General features: G+C 55.3%; 2 protein-coding genes across 15 annotated transcripts in view; one reads left to right on the forward strand and one right to left on the reverse strand.

The window, feature by feature from the left end:
• On the forward strand, window positions 1-6,453 carry LOC105489568 (delta like non-canonical Notch ligand 2). 8 transcript variants are annotated; one of them, XM_011754455.3, is made up of 7 exons: window positions 119-258; window positions 401-491; window positions 1,600-1,730; window positions 2,005-2,068; window positions 3,360-3,472; window positions 4,413-4,557; window positions 5,531-6,453. In XM_011754455.3, the coding sequence occupies exons 3-7, from the start codon at window positions 1,655-1,657 to the stop codon at window positions 6,264-6,266; spliced, it is 1,134 nt and encodes a 377-aa protein (XP_011752757.1). In that variant the 5' UTR covers window positions 119-258; window positions 401-491; window positions 1,600-1,654; the 3' UTR covers window positions 6,267-6,453. The 8 variants fall into 8 exon arrangements, with proteins under 8 accessions (XP_011752756.1, XP_011752757.1, XP_011752751.1 ...); XM_011754449.3 differs by having other exon boundaries at window positions 122-258; window positions 3,360-3,490; XM_011754454.3 differs by lacking the exon at window positions 401-491 and having other exon boundaries at window positions 1-200; window positions 3,360-3,490.
• The window catches only part of LOC105489567 (ATP binding cassette subfamily C member 10), a 26,380-nt gene continuing 13,277 nt past the window's right edge, over window positions 6,378-19,480 (reverse strand). For 2 of the 7 annotated variants that reach the window (XM_011754444.3, XM_011754442.3), the window contains 13 exons: window positions 15,981-16,079; window positions 13,841-14,030; window positions 12,685-12,762; window positions 12,342-12,536; window positions 11,758-11,908; window positions 11,382-11,571; window positions 10,757-11,100; window positions 10,250-10,419; window positions 8,771-9,464; window positions 7,699-7,844; window positions 7,521-7,618; window positions 7,202-7,314; window positions 6,378-6,876 (listed from right to left, as the gene is read on the reverse strand). In XM_011754444.3, coding sequence (XP_011752746.2) covers window positions 6,714-6,876; window positions 7,202-7,314; window positions 7,521-7,618; window positions 7,699-7,844; window positions 8,771-9,464; window positions 10,250-10,419; window positions 10,757-11,100; window positions 11,382-11,571; window positions 11,758-11,908; window positions 12,342-12,536; window positions 12,685-12,762; window positions 13,841-14,030; window positions 15,981-16,079 — 2,631 coding nt within the window. In that variant the 3' untranslated portion in view covers window positions 6,378-6,713. Of the gene's footprint in view, window positions 6,877-7,201; window positions 7,315-7,515; window positions 7,619-7,698; window positions 7,845-8,770; window positions 9,465-10,249; window positions 10,420-10,756; window positions 11,101-11,381; window positions 11,572-11,757; window positions 11,909-12,341; window positions 12,537-12,684; window positions 12,763-13,840; window positions 14,031-15,980; window positions 16,080-19,480 lie in introns of those variants that run through there. The other 5 variants (XM_011754448.3, XM_011754446.3, XM_011754445.3 and 2 more) reach the window with 5 other exon arrangements.

A 19,480-nucleotide genomic window follows, 5' to 3' on the forward strand; every position in this document is an offset into this window, starting at 1 on the left:
GCAAAGTGCTGGGATTACAGGCGTGAGCCCACCGCGCTTGGCTGGGTCCTTGTCTTGAAATGTGTCTCTGAGCCATTAGCCAGGAGCGGCAAAGAGGCCTGGAGGACAGCCTTCCCCCACACCCCCTCCGTTACTCTCAATCTGAGCTCCAGGTTTGGGCAGTTGAGGATTAGCCTGAGGCCAAGGACGAACGTGATAGGGTACGGGAGAAGCAACTCGGCGGTGGAGGGGGTTTTGTGCTCACGTTTACAGAGTCAGGTACATTCCCAGTCCAGAAAGGATTCTCGGATGCAGTCACAAAAAGGAATGCGGTGGAAGGGCTGAGACTTGAGGGAGGGAAGGGTGGTGGGGGTAGGGCCAGGGTGTGGGTGGGTGGATGGATCGGGTTATATTTATATAGGGATAGGTTGATCTTGGAAGGCTGGAGACGGCGACATGGACAGGAAGAAGCGGAGGGCGAGGAGGAGCAGAGGAGCACACAGATGAAGCCGGTGATGAAGGCTTTACAAGCGGGGAGGCGTGGGCTGGTGACAGGCGGAGGGAGGGGAGCGATTGCCTGCGTGTGCATGGATCTATATGAGAAGCGTGATGAGCGGCGGACAGGCTAGGGCAGGGCTGGGGCGTGGGCCGCGGAGCGCTGGTCGGGAAAGTGGGCATGGGAGATGGGAGAATAACGGGGTCACGCGCCTCTGGCTTAATAGTTTGCTCCAATTGAGACTCAAGATTTCCTCCTCTCGTGGAAGGAAGCTGGGTCCGGGGCGTTGGGTGGCCGCGAAGAGCCGGGGCCCCGGGGAGCGCCGGGTGCTAGGTGTGCGCCGTGCGTCGCGGGAGGGGGGGGCGGGGGCGGGCTCCGCCCCTGGCAGGGGGCCTAAGCGCGCGCGAGGAGCCGCCGCCGCCGCCGCTCGGGGTCGCCTGGAGCCCCAGATTCCTGAGCGCTCGGCTCGTATGGCAGCCGCTTCGGCGCCCGGCCCCGCGGCCAGCTAGGGGCGGCCCCGCGCTCCCCCACTGCCCCTCGGCGGCGCCCGTCGGATCCCGCCTCGCTCTGCGCCCCGGGGCGCGGCACCTCCCCGCCGGAGGTGAGGACTGAGGGGACAGGGCGCGCGGGGCTACGGGTGCGGTGGGGATTCCAGGCCCCGCGCTGCCGCCGAGCCCAGCGCGGCGGAGATAGGAAGGGGACGTGGGAGAGAGTGGTGGGGGGGCTGTCGGAGCCGTGGGGCGGAGACTGCTCGCTGCCGGGAACCGTCCCTCCCTCCGGCCCCCGCGTTCCCTCGGTGCTCGAGGCCGCCTCTTGGCGCTGTCCCCATCCCTCAGACCCCTCTGTCCTGACTGCGATCCCAGCCCCAGCCATTCCCGCGCCTGGCCTCGCTCCACGCTGCCCATCTTTCGCCTCCTTCTTGCAGACCTGGCTCCCGGGTTCCTGTCTTCGCTCTTCTCGCGCTCCTCGCCTGCTCAACCCTTCCCTGCCCCCACCCTCCCGCTACCCCCATCCCCTTCTTCTGTCCCGGCGCTCCTCTCCCTTGGCGGCTCCTGTCACTTGGAACCCGTATCCGTGCCGCTATCTCCGCGTCCGACCGCCTCCCAACTGGTGCCGTCCCACAGGTGTTCACGCGTCCGGCCGTCCATCCGTCCGTCCCCCCTGGTGCCGGCGCTGACCATGCCCAGCGGCTGCCGCTGCCTGCATCTTGTGTGCCTGTTGTGCATTCTGGGGGCTCCCGGTCAGCCTGTCCGAGGTGAGCGCGTCCACCGGGCTCCAGTCGCGGCCCTGTCCAGCCGTCCTCGCTTGCACGTTGACCTCTGCCGGCCGGAGACGGCACTGCAGTCGCTCCGACCCGCGAGGCAAGGAAGACCAGGTTGCCTCTTTGGAATGGGATGGGTTTCTGTGTTATGTCCTGCCCTAGGGCTGAGTCCACTCAGTTACCGGAACCCCAATCCTCTCCTGAGTCCAGCATCCCAGCGAGCTGTGCCCTGACTCAGACTCACCCCTCCCACATCAATCTCTTGCAGCCGATGACTGCAGCTCCCACTGTGACCTGGCCCACGGCTGCTGTGCACCTGACGGCTCCTGCAGGTACCTGTCCTGAGCACGTGCCCCCAAACCCTTTGGTACCCATTTCCAAGCCCTTCACATGCACAACAGAGTGTCTAGGGGCTTCACACTCTACTCTTCATGCCTCCTATGGCTGACTGGCTAGCCCCCCTTTCCCCTTTACCTCAGCTTTCTTGCTTCTTCCAGTTTTTATTTCCCCACTTCTTTAATCTCCCAAATCTGATCCAGGGATTGTCTGAACCATTGCTCCTCAAGATACAGGGAGAGAGACCTAAAGCTTTAGAGAGCTTGGGGATTGGGTGCCATGAGGAAATGGAAAGATAAAGGAACGAGAGAAAGGGAAATTGTTTAGCCTGGAAAAGAAATGCTGCAGGGAGAGTTGCTGGGGAGAAACACTTACAATGAAAGAGTATCTTCCTTGATGAGTTTGAGTAGTTGACTCACTGGGGTGGAGAGTGGAGATTGGGCACATTCTGTAGCAGGAGGAAAGTGGACATAAGGAAATGAGCTGATGGGGCAGGCAGTTCAGTTGGCTGGGGGTCTTTGAAACTCTTCATCCCTGGAAAGCTTTTAAAATATTGGTCAAGCGTTTGCCCTGGAATCATGGTGGGAGGATAGTCTTGATGACTTTTTTTTGTTTGTTTTGTTTTGTTTTTGAGACGGAGCCTCGCTTTGTTGCCCAGGCTGGAGTGCAGTGGTGCGATTGCAGCTCACTGCAGCCTCTGCCTCTTGTGTTCAAGTGATTCCCCTGCCTCAGCCTCCTCAATAATGGATTACAGACGCGCACCACCATGCCCGGGTAATATTTTGTATTTTTTTGTAGAGACGGGGTTTCACCCAGTTGGCCAGGCTAGTCTTGAGCTCCTGACCTCAAGTGATCCACCCGCCTCGACCTCCCAAAGTGCTGGGATTACAGGAGTGAGTCACTGCACCCGGCCCTGATGGCCTTTCAAGGTCATTCTTCTTTAAATGTTTGTGAGCACCTCAGACATGCCAGGAGGGGTACTGGAGGCATTTATAGACATCTTATTTCTTCCTCTACTCAACCCTGCAAGGTGTATACCCAATTTACAGATGAGAAGACTGAGGCTCAGGTTAAAATACAGAACCAGGGTTTGAGAGCTGGTGTCTGATGGTCTGATTCCATATATGTGTCCTATGACCTTGCACAGTCCTACACCTACCTGGGACAGGTCTGCTTTTCCTTAGGGGCTGTCATATGTCCTCTTGGTTTCTAGAAGCTCTGGTTCTGTCTCCTCCATTTCTTCATATCCACAACCCAGAACCCTGACCCTGTGTTTCTCCCCATCAGGTGTGACCCAGGCTGGGAGGGGCTGCACTGTGAGCGCTGTGTGAGGATGCCTGGCTGCCAGCATGGTACCTGCCACCAGCCATGGCAGTGCATCTGCCACAGTGGCTGGGCAGGCAAGTTCTGTGACAAAGGTAGGGGGGAGGAAGGGTAGTTGTTGGTTGGGAACCCCAGGTTTTTAGGGGAACAGCTATCGGTATTTATTGAGTGCCTATTGTGTCTTTGTCAAATCCTCAAATACATGGTATTTTATCATTTTTTTTATCTTAGACTTTTTATGTGTTGTCTGAATTGATCCTCAACATAACCCCATGGGGTAGGAAACGCAGCTGCTAAAAATTGTACTCATTTTACAGATCAGGAAACTAAGGCCCACAGCAGAGCTATAACCTGCTCAAAGTCAGGTTTGTTTTTTTGTTTGTTTTGTTTTTTGATGGAGTCTCACTCTGTCACCCAGGCTAGAGTGCAGTGGTGCGATCTCGGCTCACTGTAACCTCTGCCTCCCAGGTTCAAGCAATTCTCGTGCCTCAGCCTCCCAAGTAGCTGGGATTACAGGCACCCGCCACTTTGGCAAATTTTTGTATTTTTAGTAGAGATACGGTTTCACCATGTTGGCCAGGCTGGTCTCGAACTCCTGACCTCAAGTGATCCATCTGCCTCGGCCTCCCAAAGTGCTGGAATTATAGGTGTGAGCCACTGCACCGGCCTAATGTTTGCATTTTTAGTAGAGATGGGGTTTTGCCATGTTGGCCAGGCTGGTCTCGAATTCCTGACCTCAAGCCATCTGCCTACCTTGGTCTTCCAAAGTGCTGAGATTATAGACATGAGCCACTGTACCCAGCCCAAGGTCAGTTTGAGACAGACTGAGAGCCAGGCCAGGAGGCTCCTGACTCCAAATTCAGTGTTGTTGTCTCTCCCTAGTATACCACACCAGCCTGGGCTGGGTTTGTAGTATAGCCACACCCATAGAACCTGAGGCCTGGAAGGCGTGGACAAGTCTGGTCTGGGGACCAGATGGGAGGGGTTATCCCAGAGCCTTTCCTGTCCTTTCTCCAGATGAACATATCTGTACCACGCAGTCCCCCTGCCAGAATGGAGGCCAGTGCATGTATGACGGGGGCGGTGAGTACCATTGTGTGTGCCTACCAGGCTTCCATGGGCGTGACTGCGAGCGCAAGGCTGGACCCTGTGAACAGGCAGGGTGAGTGCTGGGCCCTCGGGGTGAGTGGAAGGTTAGACCAGAACCTGGTGATGGGATGAGAAAAGAGGCAGGACTGTTGGGAGGGTAGGGGACTGAGGGTCAGACCACACAGGGACACTCAGATAAAACCCCTGCATGCCAAAGTGTTCCTAGTTCTGGGTTTCTCAACTCTTTTCTTGTACCTTCTGAGCCATTTCTTCAACAATCTATAGGAGCTAGAGAGATAACAAACGTGTGACTGCTCTGGTTGGGGAGGGTGGGTGTGGGGAGGCTGAGGGGCCTGGGTCTCCCCTCATCCTCTCCTGAACATTGGCCTGTACCCTTCTGCGTCACAGTAGGGATGAGGAAACAGCCTGCAGGGCTGGACTTGTCCTCATTTCCACATCAGGCCCAGAAGCCTGCAAGGATAATAATAGCACACTTATCCTGAGCCTTGCCTTCCGGCTGGGCCCTGTGCTAACTGCTTGATATTGATTATTTCACTTAACCCTCACAATTAGGGAAGCTGAGTACTATTTTTATTCTCATTTTTAAAATGAGGTATTTGGCCGGACGCAGTGGCTCACGCCTGTAATCCCAGCACTTTGGGAGGCCGAGGCGGGCGGATCACGAGGTCAGGAGATCAAGACCATCCTGGCTAATACAGTGAAACCCCATCTCTACTAAAAATACAAAAAATTAGCCGGGCGTGGTGGCAGGCACCTGTAGTCCCAGCTACTCAGGAGGCTGAGGCAGGAGAATGGCGTGAACCTGGGACAGAGCTTGCAGTGAGCTGAGATCGCGCCACTGTGCTCCAGCCTGGGCGACACAGCGAGACTCTGTCTCAAAAATAAATAAATAAAAAATAAAATGAGGTATTTGAGGCTCGGAGAGTGTCGCCCAAGGTGACATGGTGAGCAGAGGTCAGGATACAGACCTGGGCTACCCTACAGGTGTTAAGTTGCTTTCATGTCCTCTCCCACCCCTACTGCAGCTCCCCATGCCGCAATGGCGGGCAGTGCCAGGATGACCAGGGCTTTGCCCTCAACTTCACATGCCGCTGCTTGGTGGGCTTTGTGGGTGCCCGCTGTGAGGTGAACGTGGATGACTGCCTGATGCGGCCTTGTGCTAATGGTGCCACCTGCCTTGATGGCATAAACCGCTTCTCCTGCCTCTGTCCTGAGGGCTTTGCTGGACGCTTCTGCACCATCAACCTGGATGACTGTGCCAGCCGCCCATGCCAGAGAGGGGCCCGCTGTCGGGACCGTGTCCATGACTTCGACTGTCTCTGCCCCAGTGGCTATGGTGGCAAGACTTGTGAGCTTGTCTTACCTGTCCCACACCCCCCAACCACAGTGGACACCCCTCTAGGGCCCACCTCAGCTGTGGTGGTACCTGCCACTGGGCCAGCCCCCCACAGCGCAGGGGCTGGTCTGCTGCGGATCTCAGTGAAGGAGGTGGTGCGGAGGCAAGAGGCTGGGCTAGGTGAGCCTAGCTTGGTAGCCCTGGTGGTGTTTGGGGCCCTCACTGCTGCCCTGGTTCTGGCTACTGTGTTGCTGACCCTGAGGGCCTGGCGCCGGGGTGTCTGCCCCCCTGGACCCTGTTGCTACCCTGCCCCACACTATGCTCCAGCATGCCAGGACCAGGAGTGTCAGGTTAGCATGCTGCCGGCAGGGCTCCCCCTGCCACCTGACTTGCCCCCTGAGCCTGGAAAGACCACAGCACTGTGATGGAGGTGGGGGCTTTCCAGCCCCCTTCCTCACCTCTTCCACCCCTCAGACTGGAGTGGTCCTTTCTCACCACCCTTCAGCTTGGGTACACACACAGAGGAGACCTCAGCCTCACACCAGAAATATTATTTTTTTAATACACAGAATGTAAGATGGGATTTTATCAAATAAAACTATGAAAATGCAAGTGGGCTCCTATGCCAGAAAAACCCACCTGGCGTTCCAGATGCAAGAGGGCCAGAGCAGAGGCCTGGTTCTGGGGAAGCCTCAGGATGCTGCCCACCAAGGAGTGATTTCCAAAGAGTAACCCAGGGTGCCCTTTTCCCTTCTGGGGAAGTGTGGAGAGGTAGAGCCCCAGAGGAGAATGTAAACAAGCAGCCAGCACCTCTATACAGGCCCGGCCTGGATCAGAGAGAGGGGAGAACACTGCAGGGTGTGGGATGGAGCTCAGCGACCTCCGAGTGAGGCGGGGACTCCCTGCTGGCTGCTCTGCAGCAGCTGCTGGAATAGCGAGTGGGGCTGGTTGCACAGGGTGGCCGGGGAGTCCAGCTCTACCACTCTCCCCGCTTGTAGCACCAGCACCCGGTCTGAGTTCAGGATCGTGTTGAGCCTGTGATGGGGAAGATGGTCAGTGTAAGGGATAAGGGACAATGACCTAAGTGAGAACACTGACCTGCTTTCCCTCCTCTCCCCTCGGGACACCACAGGTCTGTCCCCACAGGCTTTAGCCCCTGGCTTGGTGCTGGGGAAGGGACTGCAAAGTCCCTCAGATAATGTGCTATAAAGGGCCCTAGGCAGTACCTGGAGAAGGAAGAGCTGAGATTTAGGGGGCAGGATCTCTAAGGCCCTGACCACTGGGGTCCCTGAAAGCAATGGAGGCTCTGGGTGCATGCTACCACAGTCCCTGATTAGGCTGTCACTGGGTGTTTGCACACCTATGGGCAATGGTCAGCACTGTCTTGTTGGCAAAGCGTTTGCAGATGGTCTGCTGGAGCAGCTGGTCTGTCTTCTGGTCCACACTTGCTGTGGCCTCATCAATACACAGGATCTGGAATATGGGAATGCGGTAGGGGATAACAAAGGAGAGGCTGTAGGGTGGGCTGGGCCTGGCCCAAGCAACAGCCCCTACCACACTTTTAGCTCTAAAAGGAAAATGAACTTGGTCCCCTAAAACCTCTCCGGACTCCACCTCCCCACCCCCTTGCCCCCCGCCTCCTTCCTGGCCCTCTCTATTGTCTCTTTCTCTCACCTTACCTTGGCATCTGTGAGGAGAGCCCTGGCCAGACACAACAGCTGCCTCTGCCCAAGAGATAAGCTCCGGCCCCCCTCACCCAGCTCACCATCCAGACCACCTGCAAGGAAAGCATCTTCACTGCAGGGCCCAGGCCCTCCCTGCCCCCTTCTTGCTCTAGGGTAAGGGTCCAGCACTCACCCATGGAGGTAATCACCTCACTCAGGTGGCACTGCTCCAGGGCCTGCCACAAGGCCCCGTCCTTATGTAGGCCCCGGGGATCCAGGTTTTCTCGAACAGTCCCACTGAACAAAAAGGGCTCCTGGGGGATGATAGCCAGCTGGGATCTGTGGGACAATGACATGGAGTCCAGCGGTTGGAGATGTAGCCACTTCTGCTCCCAGCTCAGTTTCTGACTACAGCACTAGCACCTCCACGAAAGCCCGGGGATGAGACCTGAACATAACCCCACTCTGCTCCCCACCAAATGATCCGCTAGTAGCTGGGTACCTAGAACTGTGCCAATGCTATAAGCAATACCAAAGAAACCAAAGGCTGGACTCTGTCCTCAAGGAGCCTACATTTCACGGAGGTGTACACACACAAACCAGAGAAAACAAATGGGCTAAACTGTGTGGCACTGACTCCAGGGGCAGCAGTGGCTACGCAGGGAATGACCAGAGCGAATGAAAGGGCAGGTGACACTTCAAGGTTGGAGTGGGCCTATAATTGGGTCCTGAAGACATGGTAGAGTTATAAGGTAGGGCCACCACAGCTTAGAAGAGAAGGCAGAAGAGGCAGGCCTAGGGCTTTAGGATACAGCTTCCCTACCTTTTCCATGTCACTGTACTCACAGAAAATGATATTAGGTTGACCTGAGGGTAGAGAAGGGATGTATACCCTCCAGTGGGGCCACCTGAAGCCAAGGGCAACTGGCTCAGGTCTCAAGCTGTGCGAAGCACTGCCTGCTGAGCCTGAGGGCTCAAGGGATCAGTATCTTGGGGCACAAGAGTGGAGGATGTGTGGTGGGAAGTACAAGAAAGATGCAGCTGGAAAAGGTCAGGGCAAGGACGACCTTGAGATCACCAGCCATGAATCTGGACCTGGGCACTAGGAGTTCTCTGTCCTCGCCTGCTCATCCTATCCTCCGTTTCAGCCCCTTGATCAGCCCTAGTTGCCCTGAGTTTATATAAAGCCTTCCTAGCTGTGCCCTCCTCTAAGTGCTAGTAGTTCTGGTTCCCCCTTCCCCCTCCCAAGTCCATCTCCTCCAGACCTGAGCTGGGCCAGCTCCAGCTGGCTGATGTCCACGCCATCCAGCAGCACTCGCCCTGAACTGGGCTCTAGCAGCCGGAAGAGCACCAACAACAGGGAGGACTTGCCGGAGCCCGTGCGGCCCACGATGCCCAACTTCTCTCCAGGCTGCACGCAGAAGGTCACTCCATCCAGGGCATTCGGCAGCCCTGCCCGGTACGCCAACACCACGTCCTGGAACTCCACGCCCCCCTGGGTCAGCCAGCCAGTGCCCAACTGGTGGAGTCCATGGGTGGGAGATAGAGGGGAAGAGGGAGATGGGGGAGATGAGGAGCCAATGGTGAGGAGGGGAGAATAATGAGAAATGAACAGTGTGAGAGGAAAGGTGAGAGAATAAGAGATGCGGAAGAAGGGACATGGTGAAGAATTTTGGTCATCATGAAGAGAGGTTATGGGAGCTGAGAAAGATGGGTGGGTAAAAAGAAAAAAATTGCGGGGGATGCTGGGGCCTTCAGGGTTCCAGAGCTTTGGCCTGGGGTCGGGGTACAGGCCTACCTGCAGTGGCTGGCCCTGGGGTTCCTGGGGCAGGTCACAGGAGTACTCTTCCAGCCGCTCAACGCTTACCAGCATGGCCTCCGTCTGTGTGAAGCTGCTCACCAGGCCCGAGAGCAGGCCCGTCAGGGACAGGGCATAAGACAGGGACAGGCCCACCAGCCCTGGGGGAGAGGATAACAGCTGCTGGGAGAGCTTGGACACTGGGATGTGTATGGGAGACTCCCCAAGCTGTGGACTGCGGGCATTTAAAGGAAGCAACAGAGGCTGGGCGCAGTGGCTCACGTCTGTAATCCCAGCACTTTGGGAGGCCGAGGCAGGTGGATCACAAGGTAAGGAGTTTGAGACCAGCCTAGCCAACATGGTGAAACCCGTCTCTATTAAAAATACAAAAATTAGCCAGGCGTGGTGGTGCGTGCCTATAATCCCAGCTACTCAGGAGGCTGAGGCAGGAGAATCGCTTGAACCTGGGAGGAAGAGGAAGAGGTTGCAGTGGGCTGAGATCGTGCCACTGTACTCCAGCCTGGGCAACAGAGCAAGACTCCATCTCAAAAAAAAAAAAGGAAGCAACAGAGAAGCAGGAGGGTGACAGGACCTAGCCTGGAGCACAGGAGGCTGGATGCAGGGCACAGGGTGGGCATGGAGAAGCTGGGAGGGATGGCATGTGGGATGCTGAAGTGGGCTGGGGCAGTGTGGTGGGGATGGGGTGAAAGCAGGAAAGGGACTGAGACCAGCAGCTCAGAAAACTCATTCTAGTCCCCGAGCCGCCACCACCACCTGGGGACTGTCACTCAACTCCAAACGGGGGTGATGATGATAATCATGATACACCCTCACAAGGAACCCTGGGTGGGAGGCAAAAATGTTGGGGGGACAGTGCAGGGAGAGATCTGGGAGAAGGGTGGACCAACTTGTGGGTGAGGTAGGGGTGAGGGGTCCTGGGTGGCACCTGGGTTAGCAAGGCCCTGCTGGTGCTGCACCAGGGCAATGCCTGCGATAGCGCTGACCACTGCTGCCCCCATGAGCTGTAGCCGAATGTCCAGCCACTGCATTGTGGCACTGGTGGCAAACTGGCACCTCTGGTTTAGCTCAAGGAGTCGCTGGTTCTCCTCCTCAAACCTAGGGAAGGCCAGATGGATGTGAGGCTGGCCACTCCACTGCTGCCCTGAGCCACCCAGCCTCAGGGCCTCCACAGGGAAGGCCCTCTTGGGCAGTTCCTTCTTGGCAGCTGATCGATATACCCACAGGCCTCCCGCAGGGCTGCAGATGCCAGTGTGCTCTTTCAAAGTGGGTGTCTGCTCTGCCTCCCTATGTCCTTCTTCTGTTGCTTTCCTCCTTCCCCACCCCTTGTCCCCAGGAGGGCTGAACCAACCATACCCTGCATATTCCTCTTCTCAGGGGTCTCTCTTTTCCTCTCCCCTCAACACCTCATCCCCCTGGGCTCTGGTTCACACACCTGTAGGTGGCCCCTGTGGCCCGGAGCACAGAGAGGCCAGCTAAGGTATCAGCCAGATGGGTATAGAGTGGAGACAGGGTGAGGCTGCCCAGGCGCCGCAGCTCCCGTGAGGAGGCCCTGTAGTGGCGCTGCACGTGATAGTAGATGATGCTCAAAGGTGGCAGCAGCAGCAGCAGCCAGGGCAGGCCAGAGCCCAGCACGGCCAGGAGCCCCAGCAGGCCTGCCGCGTTGGCCAGGAGGATGTTGAGGATGAAGGGCAGGCTGTCATCCACACAGGCCACGTCAGAGGAGAAGCGGTTTAGGATCCGGCCCGTGGGTGTGGCATTGAAGAAAGTTACTGGTGCCTGGGAGAAGGACGCTGATTGGGCCAGGGCAGAGTCTGACAGAAAAGGGGTTGGTGGGCAGCCCTGGGGGAGGTGGGGTGGAGGGGAAGGCCCAAGATAGAGAATAGGGAAGGACTAAAATATCCCCAGAATTTGGGGGCAGAGAGGAGATTGGCAGAGCTTAAGGAAGAATATCCCAGGGCAGGAAAGACTCTCCCATCCCCAGTGGAGCCCGAGTATTGGGAGGACATTCCACAGGGCTAGGACTGCGCTCCCCTACCCCTGAGGTCCCAGCCCCTCACCATAAGGACTCGATGCAGCAGGCGTCGATGCAGGGTGGCAGCTGCTTCAAGGGTGCCTGCTGCAAAGAGCACTGCCCGGAGAAGGGTGCAGAGGGAGTTGACACCAGCAATGGTCGCATATACGGTGAGGTAGAAACGGATGTCTGAGGAGCCATTGGGGGCAGCTTTGGGCAGTGGGAACACTGGGGTGCTGGGTGGTGAGGAGGGGGCTTTGGGTAACCAAAAGTAGGGCCACTCAGGGGTCCTTTCTCCTCCCCCATGCCATCTCTCCCACCCTCCAGAAGCCACAGCATCTGGAATACCGGCCCCAACCCTCACTCCCTGCCTGGCGACCACTCTGAGAGCACCAGGCCCACCCCCAGCCCCAGCCACTCACTAGAGGTTTCCGGGGGAAAAGAGGAGCAGTTGCGGAGAGAAGAGCCCCGTAGAAGCTGGGCTGGTGGAGGCTTGCACCTCTTGGGAGCTATTCTCAGCCTTCAGCTGAGAGATCCAGTGAGAGAGCCACCAGTCAGCAGCGTTCCGCGTGGCTGGGTGGGGACAGGAAGGAAAAAGCTGTAAGAGGCTCCTCTCCCTCGTTCATTCTATTCCAATGCCCCCTTTCTCCACTCTTGCCTCTGGTTCCTGCCCATCTCCATCCCCCTGGCCTGGCCTTCCCACCCTGCCACTACCCCAGTCCTCCCTAATGTGGGCTTCTCTCATAGGCCGGTCACCCTTCAGCTCTGGGGAGAACAGGATCTCAGACTTGCAGAATGGGAGCTAACCTGGGGGGCAGAATGGAAGCCAGCTATAGAGCACATGCCTCTGGCCCCTGGGCATCTCTCAGAAATAGAAGTATGGCTTTTGTCCCAGCTGTGACCCATGCTTGGTGAGTCTCTGGGCCTTATAATGATTAGTGCAAGGTAATGGGCACCTGGACAGCATAGCCGTCATGGTGTAAGAGACTCCCAGGCACACTCTCACCTTGCATGAGGAGCAGAGAGAAGAGGATGGCTAAGGCCAAGCCCTGGCCCACAGCCTTCCAGTAAGCTTGGTACACATGCAAGGCCACGGCGCCCTCCTTCTTGCTTTCTTCCTGCAGCAGGCCACCAGATGTGCTCTGCTCCTCCTCCAGCCCCTCCTTTGTTTTCTCTGGGTTTTGTACTGACTGGGCTGTGGCTGTGAGAATCAGGGGTCATGGAGGAATTAAGCTTGCAGGGTGCCAGTTGAAAACTCAGTATTTCAGAGGAGCGGCCAGCCTTTGTAGAAAAAGCTCTACAGTGTGGCAGTGAAAAGCAAGCTCTTTTCTCCCACTGGGGAGCCATACCTGAGTCAGACTTTTGTCCATTCTCAGCCCAGGCTTTGGGGACAGGTTGTACCAGTGGCAGAATCTCAGAGGGAGGTCCTGGAGGGTAGAAGGGGAGATTAGGAGGGGGCTGTTCTGAGTCTATACTATGCCTTTCTCAGTGCGTGTACAGATCCTACCTCCCATCCTCTTAGGTCTCCCTCTCTAAGCCACCCTAGCAGGATACCCCTAGACCTTGAGCAGGACTCTTAGGCCTCCTTCCCTAACCCATCCTGCTCTGGATACCCCTAGACCTCGAGCAGGACTCAAGTCCATCCTTGTAAACCTCGATTCTGACCAGCAGAGAGGGACGAATGTCCATCCCCGAGAGGACAGCCAGAACTATGCCTGCCACTCTGTCCAGGGTTACTTCTCATTACTGCAGAGCTTTTTCTTATGCTTCACTCAATTTCTAATATCTGGTTGGAGCTTCATTTCCTCCTATTTCTCTCCCAGTGAACTTGCAGGTGGTCACGTCCCTCTGCATAAAAATCTTTCAGAGTGGCCGGGCGCGGTGGCTCAAGCCTGTAATCCCAGCACTTTGGGAGGCCGAGACGGGCGGATCACGAGGTCACAAGATCAAGACCATCCTGGCTAACACGGTGAAACCCCGTCTCTACTAAAAAATACAAAAAACTAGCCGGGCAAGGTGGCGGGCGCCTGTAGTCCCAGCTACTCGGGAGGCTGAGGCAGGAGAATGGCGGGAACCCGGGAGGCGGAGCTTGTAGTGAGCTGAGATCCAGCCACTGCATTCCAGCCTGGGCGACAGAGCGAGACTCCGTCTCAAAAAAAAAAAAAAAATCTTTCAGAGTTTAAAAATTTTTGTTTTTACAAAAAGACCATTCTAAACCTGACTCTTTATCTTCTCTGAAGATATAAGACTGTTCTCAGAGACCCTGGGCCTCTAAGTTCCCAAGAGCATCCAGTCACAAAGCCCATGAGTCCCAAATACACTGGCATTTCACCGTGCTCCTTTTCCCTCCTGTTCTCCCAGTTCCTCACACCAGTTCTGTGAAGGCAGGAAGCAGCAATGACTGGCTCAGGCCACACATGCAGCAGGTGGCAGAGTCTATACTTCACAATCCCCTGCCATACCTGGGCAGATACCTCCCTCATGCGCGGTTCCTGCCCCCATTACCAGCCTGGATGAGGCGACCGGCCTCCATTAGCAGCACCACATCAGCCCTTTCCAGGTACTCGGTGCAGTGGGTGCACAGCAGCCGTGTGCTGTGGCTTAGCATGCCCAGGATGCACCTGTGCAGCAGGTGGTTGGCCACATCTGCATCCACAGCGGCCAGAGGGTCATCGAGGAGATAGAGCTCCTTTTCCTAGAGAGACGTGAGGGTACTGTGGGCACCAGGACCCAAAGGCTCTCCTGGGAAGATCTCCAAGTGGTCAGAGAAGACAGTTGAGATAAACTCTGGGGGCTACCCCTACACTAGCAGAGAAAGAGGTGAGACCTGAGGGTGGACATCCATTCAGGCAAGAAAGAACAGCACCCCCAGGGCCAGCACTCAGCTTTCCTAGCTCCCAGGCCCTCAGCCCACATAACGCTTTTTTTTTTTTTTTTTTTTTTTTTAAAGACACAGTCGCCGGGTGCGGTGGCTCAAGCCTGTAATCCCAGCACTTTGGGAGGCCGAGACGGGCGGATCACGAGGTCAGGAGATCGAGACCATCCTGGCTAACACGGTGGAATCCCGTCTCTACTAAAAAATACAAAAAACTAGCCGGGCGAGGTGGCGGGCGTCTGTAGTCCCAGCTACTCGGGAGGCTGAGGCAGGAGAATGGTGTAAACCTGGGAGGCGGAGCTTGCAGTGAGCTGAGATCCGGCCACTGCACTCCAGCCTGGGTGACAGAGCGAGACTCCGTCTCAAAAAAAAAAAAAAAAAAAAAAAAAGACACAGTCTTGCTCTGTTGCCCAGACTGGAGTGCACTGGCATGAACACCACTCACTGCAGCCTCAACTTCCCAGGCTCAAGTAATCCTTCCCACCTCAACCTCCTGAGTAGCTGGGACTACAGGTGCATGCTATCAAGCCCAACTAAATTTTTTTGGAGACAGGGTTTCATTCTTGTCACCCAGGCTGGAATGCAATGGTGTGATCTTGGCTCACTGCAACCTCTGCCTCCCAGGTTCAAGCAATTATCCTGCCTCAGCCTCCTGAGTAGCTGGAATTACAGGCATGCGCCACTATGCCCAGCTAATTTTTGTATGTTTTTCAGTAGAGATGGGGTTTCACCATGTTGGCCAGGCTGGTCTCGAACTCCTGACCTCAAGTGATTCACCTTCCTTGGCTTCCCCAAGTGCTAGGATTACACCAACTAACTTTAAAATTGTTTTTTGTAGGCCGGGCGCGGTGGCTCAAGCCTGTAATCCCAGCACTTTGGGAGGCCGAGACGGGCAGATCACGAGGTCAGGAGATCGAGACCATCCTGGCTGACACGGTGAAACCCCGTCTCTACTAAAAAATACAGAAAATTAGCCGGGCGAGGTAGCGGGCACCTGTAGTCGCAGCTACTCGGGAGGCTGAGGCAGGAGAATGGCGTGAACCCGGGAGGCGGAGCTTGCAGTGAGCTGAGATCCGGCCACTGCACTCCAGCCTGGGCGGCAGAGCGAGACTCCGTCTCAAAAAAAAAGAAAAAAAAAAATTATTTTTTGTAGAGACAGGGTTTTGCCACATTACCCAGGCAGGTCTTGAACTCCTGGGCTCAAGCAATCCTCCTGCCTTGGCCTCCCAAAGTGCTGGGATTACGACCTAAGCCACCACGCCCAGCCTACAAATTTTTTTTTTTTTTTTTTTTGAGACAGAGTTTCGCTCTTTTTGCCCAGGCTGGAGTGCAATGGCACGATCTCGGCTCACCACAACCTCCGCCTCCTGGGTTCAAGCAATTCTCCTGCTTCAGCCTCCCGAGTAGCTGGGATTACAGGCATGCGCCACCATGCCTGGCTAATTTTGTATTTTTAGTAGAGACGGGGTTTCTCCATGTTGGTCAGGCTGGTCTTGAACTCCCAACCTCAGGTGATCCACCCGCCTCGGCCTCCCAAAGTGCTGGGATTACAGGAGTGAGCCACCGCGCCCGGCCACAAATACTTTTTAAAGGGCCTTGAACTCTGCTTTAAATCTGCAAACGGGGATGGGATGGCCAATACCTCAGGAACATGCAACAGAGGAGGGAAGGAACCAGATGCTAAGGAAAATATTCCTATCCTCCTAACTCAGCCACGCTCCCAAGGCTCCCCCCACCTCCCTGCCACTGTAACCTCCATCTTTAACTGACCTGGTAGACAGCACGAGCAAGGGCAATTCGGGCACGCTGTCCCCCGCTTAGGGTCACACCCTTCTCCCCCACCTCTGTCTGGTCTCCAGCAGGCAGGATCTGATGGAACAAGTTCCCCAGTGGGTCAAGGAGCTCCCCATTATCTTCTGGCCCACTTCTTATCCCTTTGCAGGAAAGAGATAGTGGGAGTCAAGAGAAGTAGGGAGCTTGAGGAGAGTAGACTTAAATTTGGGGTGAGCTAGTCAGAGAAGACAAGACACACTTCCAACAACATCGAGCATTTATCGAACACTTACTATGTGCCTAGCACTTTGCAGGCATTCTCTCATTCAAGCCCCATGATAATCTTATGAAGATGGTATCATGGTATCATTTCCTTTTCTCACGTGCAACCAAAGCTCAGACAGATTAACTAGCTGGCTCACAGCTAGTAAGGGGCAGGACACGAGTTCAGATTCTTTTTTTTTTTTTTTTGAGATGGAGTCTCGCTCTGTCACCCAGGCTGGAGTGCAATGGCACAATCTCCGCTCACTGCAAGCTCTGCCTCCTGGGTTCACGCCATTCTCCTGCCTCAGCCTCCCGAGTGGCTGGGACTATAGGCGCCCGCCACCATGCCTGGCTAATTTTTTATATTTGTAGTAGAGATAGAGTTTCACCATGTTAGTCAGGATGGTCTCGAACTCCTGACCTCGTGATCTGCCCATGTCGGCCTCCCAAAGTGCTGGGATTACAAGCGTGAGCCACTGTGCCGGCCACGAGTTCAGATTCTTTTTTTTTTTTTTTTTTTTTGAGACGTAGTCTCACTCTATCACCCAGGCTGGAGTGCAGTGGCGCGATCTCAGCTCACTGCAAGCTCCGCCTCCTGGGTTTACGCCATTCTCCTGCCTCAGCCTCCCGAGTAGCTGGGACTACAGGCGCCCGCCACCTCATCCGGCTAGTTTTTTGTATTTTTTAGTAGAGACAGGGTTTCACCGTGTTAGCCAGGATGGTCTCGATCTCCTGACCGCGTGATCTGCCCACCTTGGCCTCCCAAAGTGCTGCGATTACAGGCATGAGCCACTGCACTTGGCCTACTATCCTGTCTTTTTAACAGGCAAGGTAGTAAGATATCTTGGGCAGATTTTATGTAAAAGCTTTTATGTTTTTTTTTTGAGACGGAGTCTCGCTCTGTCGCCCAGGCTGGAGTGCAGTGGCCAGATCTCAGCTCACTGCAAGCTCCGCCTCCCGGGTTCCCGCCATTCTCCTGCCTCAGCCTCCCGAGTAGCTAGGACCACAGGCGCCGCCACCTCGCCCGGCTAATTTTTTGTGTTTTTAGTAGAGACGGGGTTTCGCCGTGTTAGCCAGGATGGTCTCGATCTCCTGACCTTGTGATCCGCCCGTCTCGGCCTCCCAAAGTGCTGGGATTACAGGCTTGAGCCACCGCGCCCTGCCAGCTTTTATGTTTTTACTTTTTTTTTTTTGTGAGACAGTCTTGCTCTGTCGCCTAGGCTGAAGTGCAGTGGCATGATCTCAGCTCACTGCAACCTCTACCTCTTGGGTTCAAGCGATACTCCTGCCTCAGCCTCCTAAGTAGCTGGGTTACAGGTGCCCACCACCACGCCCAGCTATTTTTTGTATTTTTAGTAGAGACGGGGTTTCATCATGTTGGCTAGGCTGGTCTCGAACTCCTGACCTCGTGATCTGCCCACATCGGCCTCCCAAAGTGCTGGGATTAGAGGCGTGAGCCACCACTGTAAGCCTGGCTGCCCTGGGTGGATCGCTGCGCTCAAGCGATCCACCTACCTTGGCCTATCAAAATGCTAGGATTACGGGCATGAGCCACCACGCCTGGCCGATCATTCATTGCTACATCAAGCTTTCCCAAGTCTGCTAGGTCCTAGGTACTGTTGTAGGCACTAAGGAAAGAGATGAACAACAAAGCTTTTAGCTCAGGGACTCACCATGTAGTGGATCACGGGTGCTTCCTCTGCATGAGGAAGGGAATCCCTTTGCTTAGTAGACCATTCCTGAGGCCACGAGAAGGCTTAGAAGTAGTACATTCCTTCTCTAAAAACCTACGAAAGCTGGGCTGGGCATAGTGGCTCAGGCCTGTAATCCCAGCACTTTGGGAGGCCAAGGTGGGCAGATCACTTGAGCCCAAGAGTTTGAGACCAGCCTGGGCAACATGGTGAATCCCCGTCTCTGCTAAAAATACAAAAATTAGGCGGGCTTGGTGGCTCACACCTGTAGTCCCAGCTACTCGGGAGGCTGAGGCAGAAGAATCGCTTGAACCCGAGAGGCAGAGGTTGCAGTGAGCCGAGATCACTCCACTGCACTCCACTCTGTGCGACACAGCAAGACTCTGTCTCTCACACACAAAAAAGTAAAAACTTATAAAAGCTTTTACATCAAATCTGCCCAAGATATCTTACTACCTTGCCTGTTAAACAGACAGGGTAGGAAGCCAGGCATGATGGCTCACGCCTGTAATCCCAGCACTTTGGGAGGCTGAGGTGGGCAGATCACAAGGTCAGGAGATTGAGACCATCCTGGCCAACATGGTGAAACCCCATCTCTACTAGAAATACAAAAATTAACTAGGCGTGGTGGCATGCACCTGTAGTCCTAGCTACTCGAGAGGCTGAGGCAGGAGAATTGCTTGAATCCAGGAGGCGGAGGTTAGAGTGAGCCGAGATTGTGCCACTGCACTCCAGCCTGGTGACAGAGTGAGACTCCATCTCAAAAAAGCAAAACAAAACAAAGCAAAACAAAAATTAGCTGGGTGTGGTGGCTCACTCCTATAGTCCCAGCCACTTGAGGGGCTGAGGTGGGAGGATCGTTTGAGCCCAGGAGGCAGAGGCTGCAGTGAGCCAAGATGGCGCTATTGCATTCCAGCCTAGGGGACAGAAAAAAGACCCTATCTCAAAAAATAAATAAATAAATAGGAATAAAAAGAATGACAGCTGGATACAGGATGCCCCATGGTCAAGGTTAAAGGTGCTCCTTTTCAGGGACATTCTACATTTACCTGGGTAGGGTAGTGGTGGTGACATTCTTGAAGGGGACAGCGGGATTGAGTGGGAAGTCAGGGGAGAAATCTGGAATCTCTTCTCCTATACATGCAGTACTCTGGACTGGGGGCAAGGGGAAATCTAATAGGCTTGGCAGGTTTCCCTAGGGTAACCTGCAACCAAATGAGACCTTGACTCTTCCAAGCCTTCACGGTGGGAAGTAGGTATGGAGAAGGGGACAAGGAGCCCAGCTGTGCAGAGCTAAGCCTGACAAGTGGAACCCTCCCTACCTCCAGAGGCCTTAGAGCTCTTCCCACTGCTGTGGAGAACACATAGTCATCACCCTACTGGGCCCTATGGGAAGGGGCAGCTGGACACTCTGGGAGGACCACAGTCCGACGGCCATTCCTAGATGAGTGATGCCCGAGCAGAAGCAACCCCTTTCCGGAAAAGCAAAGCTCTGGTTTGAGGTGTCAGCGACACTGGAAAAGCAGGCAGCTAAGAGGTTTC

The sequence above is a fragment of the Macaca nemestrina genome, chromosome 5 (assembly GCF_043159975.1).
Source record: "Macaca nemestrina isolate mMacNem1 chromosome 5, mMacNem.hap1, whole genome shotgun sequence".
In the NCBI taxonomy this organism is placed as follows: Eukaryota; Metazoa; Chordata; class Mammalia; order Primates; family Cercopithecidae; genus Macaca; species Macaca nemestrina.

Excerpts from the sequence above, each read along its gene's own strand:
- LOC105489568 (XM_011754454.3), top strand. The coding sequence starts at position 1,655 with ATGCCCAGCGGCTGCCGCTGCCTGCATCTTGTGTGCCTGTTGTGCATT. Across the intron at positions 2,069-3,359 it reads GCACCTGACGGCTCCTGCAG|GTGTGACCCAGGCTGGGAGG; the intron begins GTACCTGTCCTG and ends TCTCCCCATCAG. Across the intron at positions 3,491-4,412 it reads AGGCAAGTTCTGTGACAAAG|ATGAACATATCTGTACCACG; the intron begins GTAGGGGGGAGG and ends TCCTTTCTCCAG.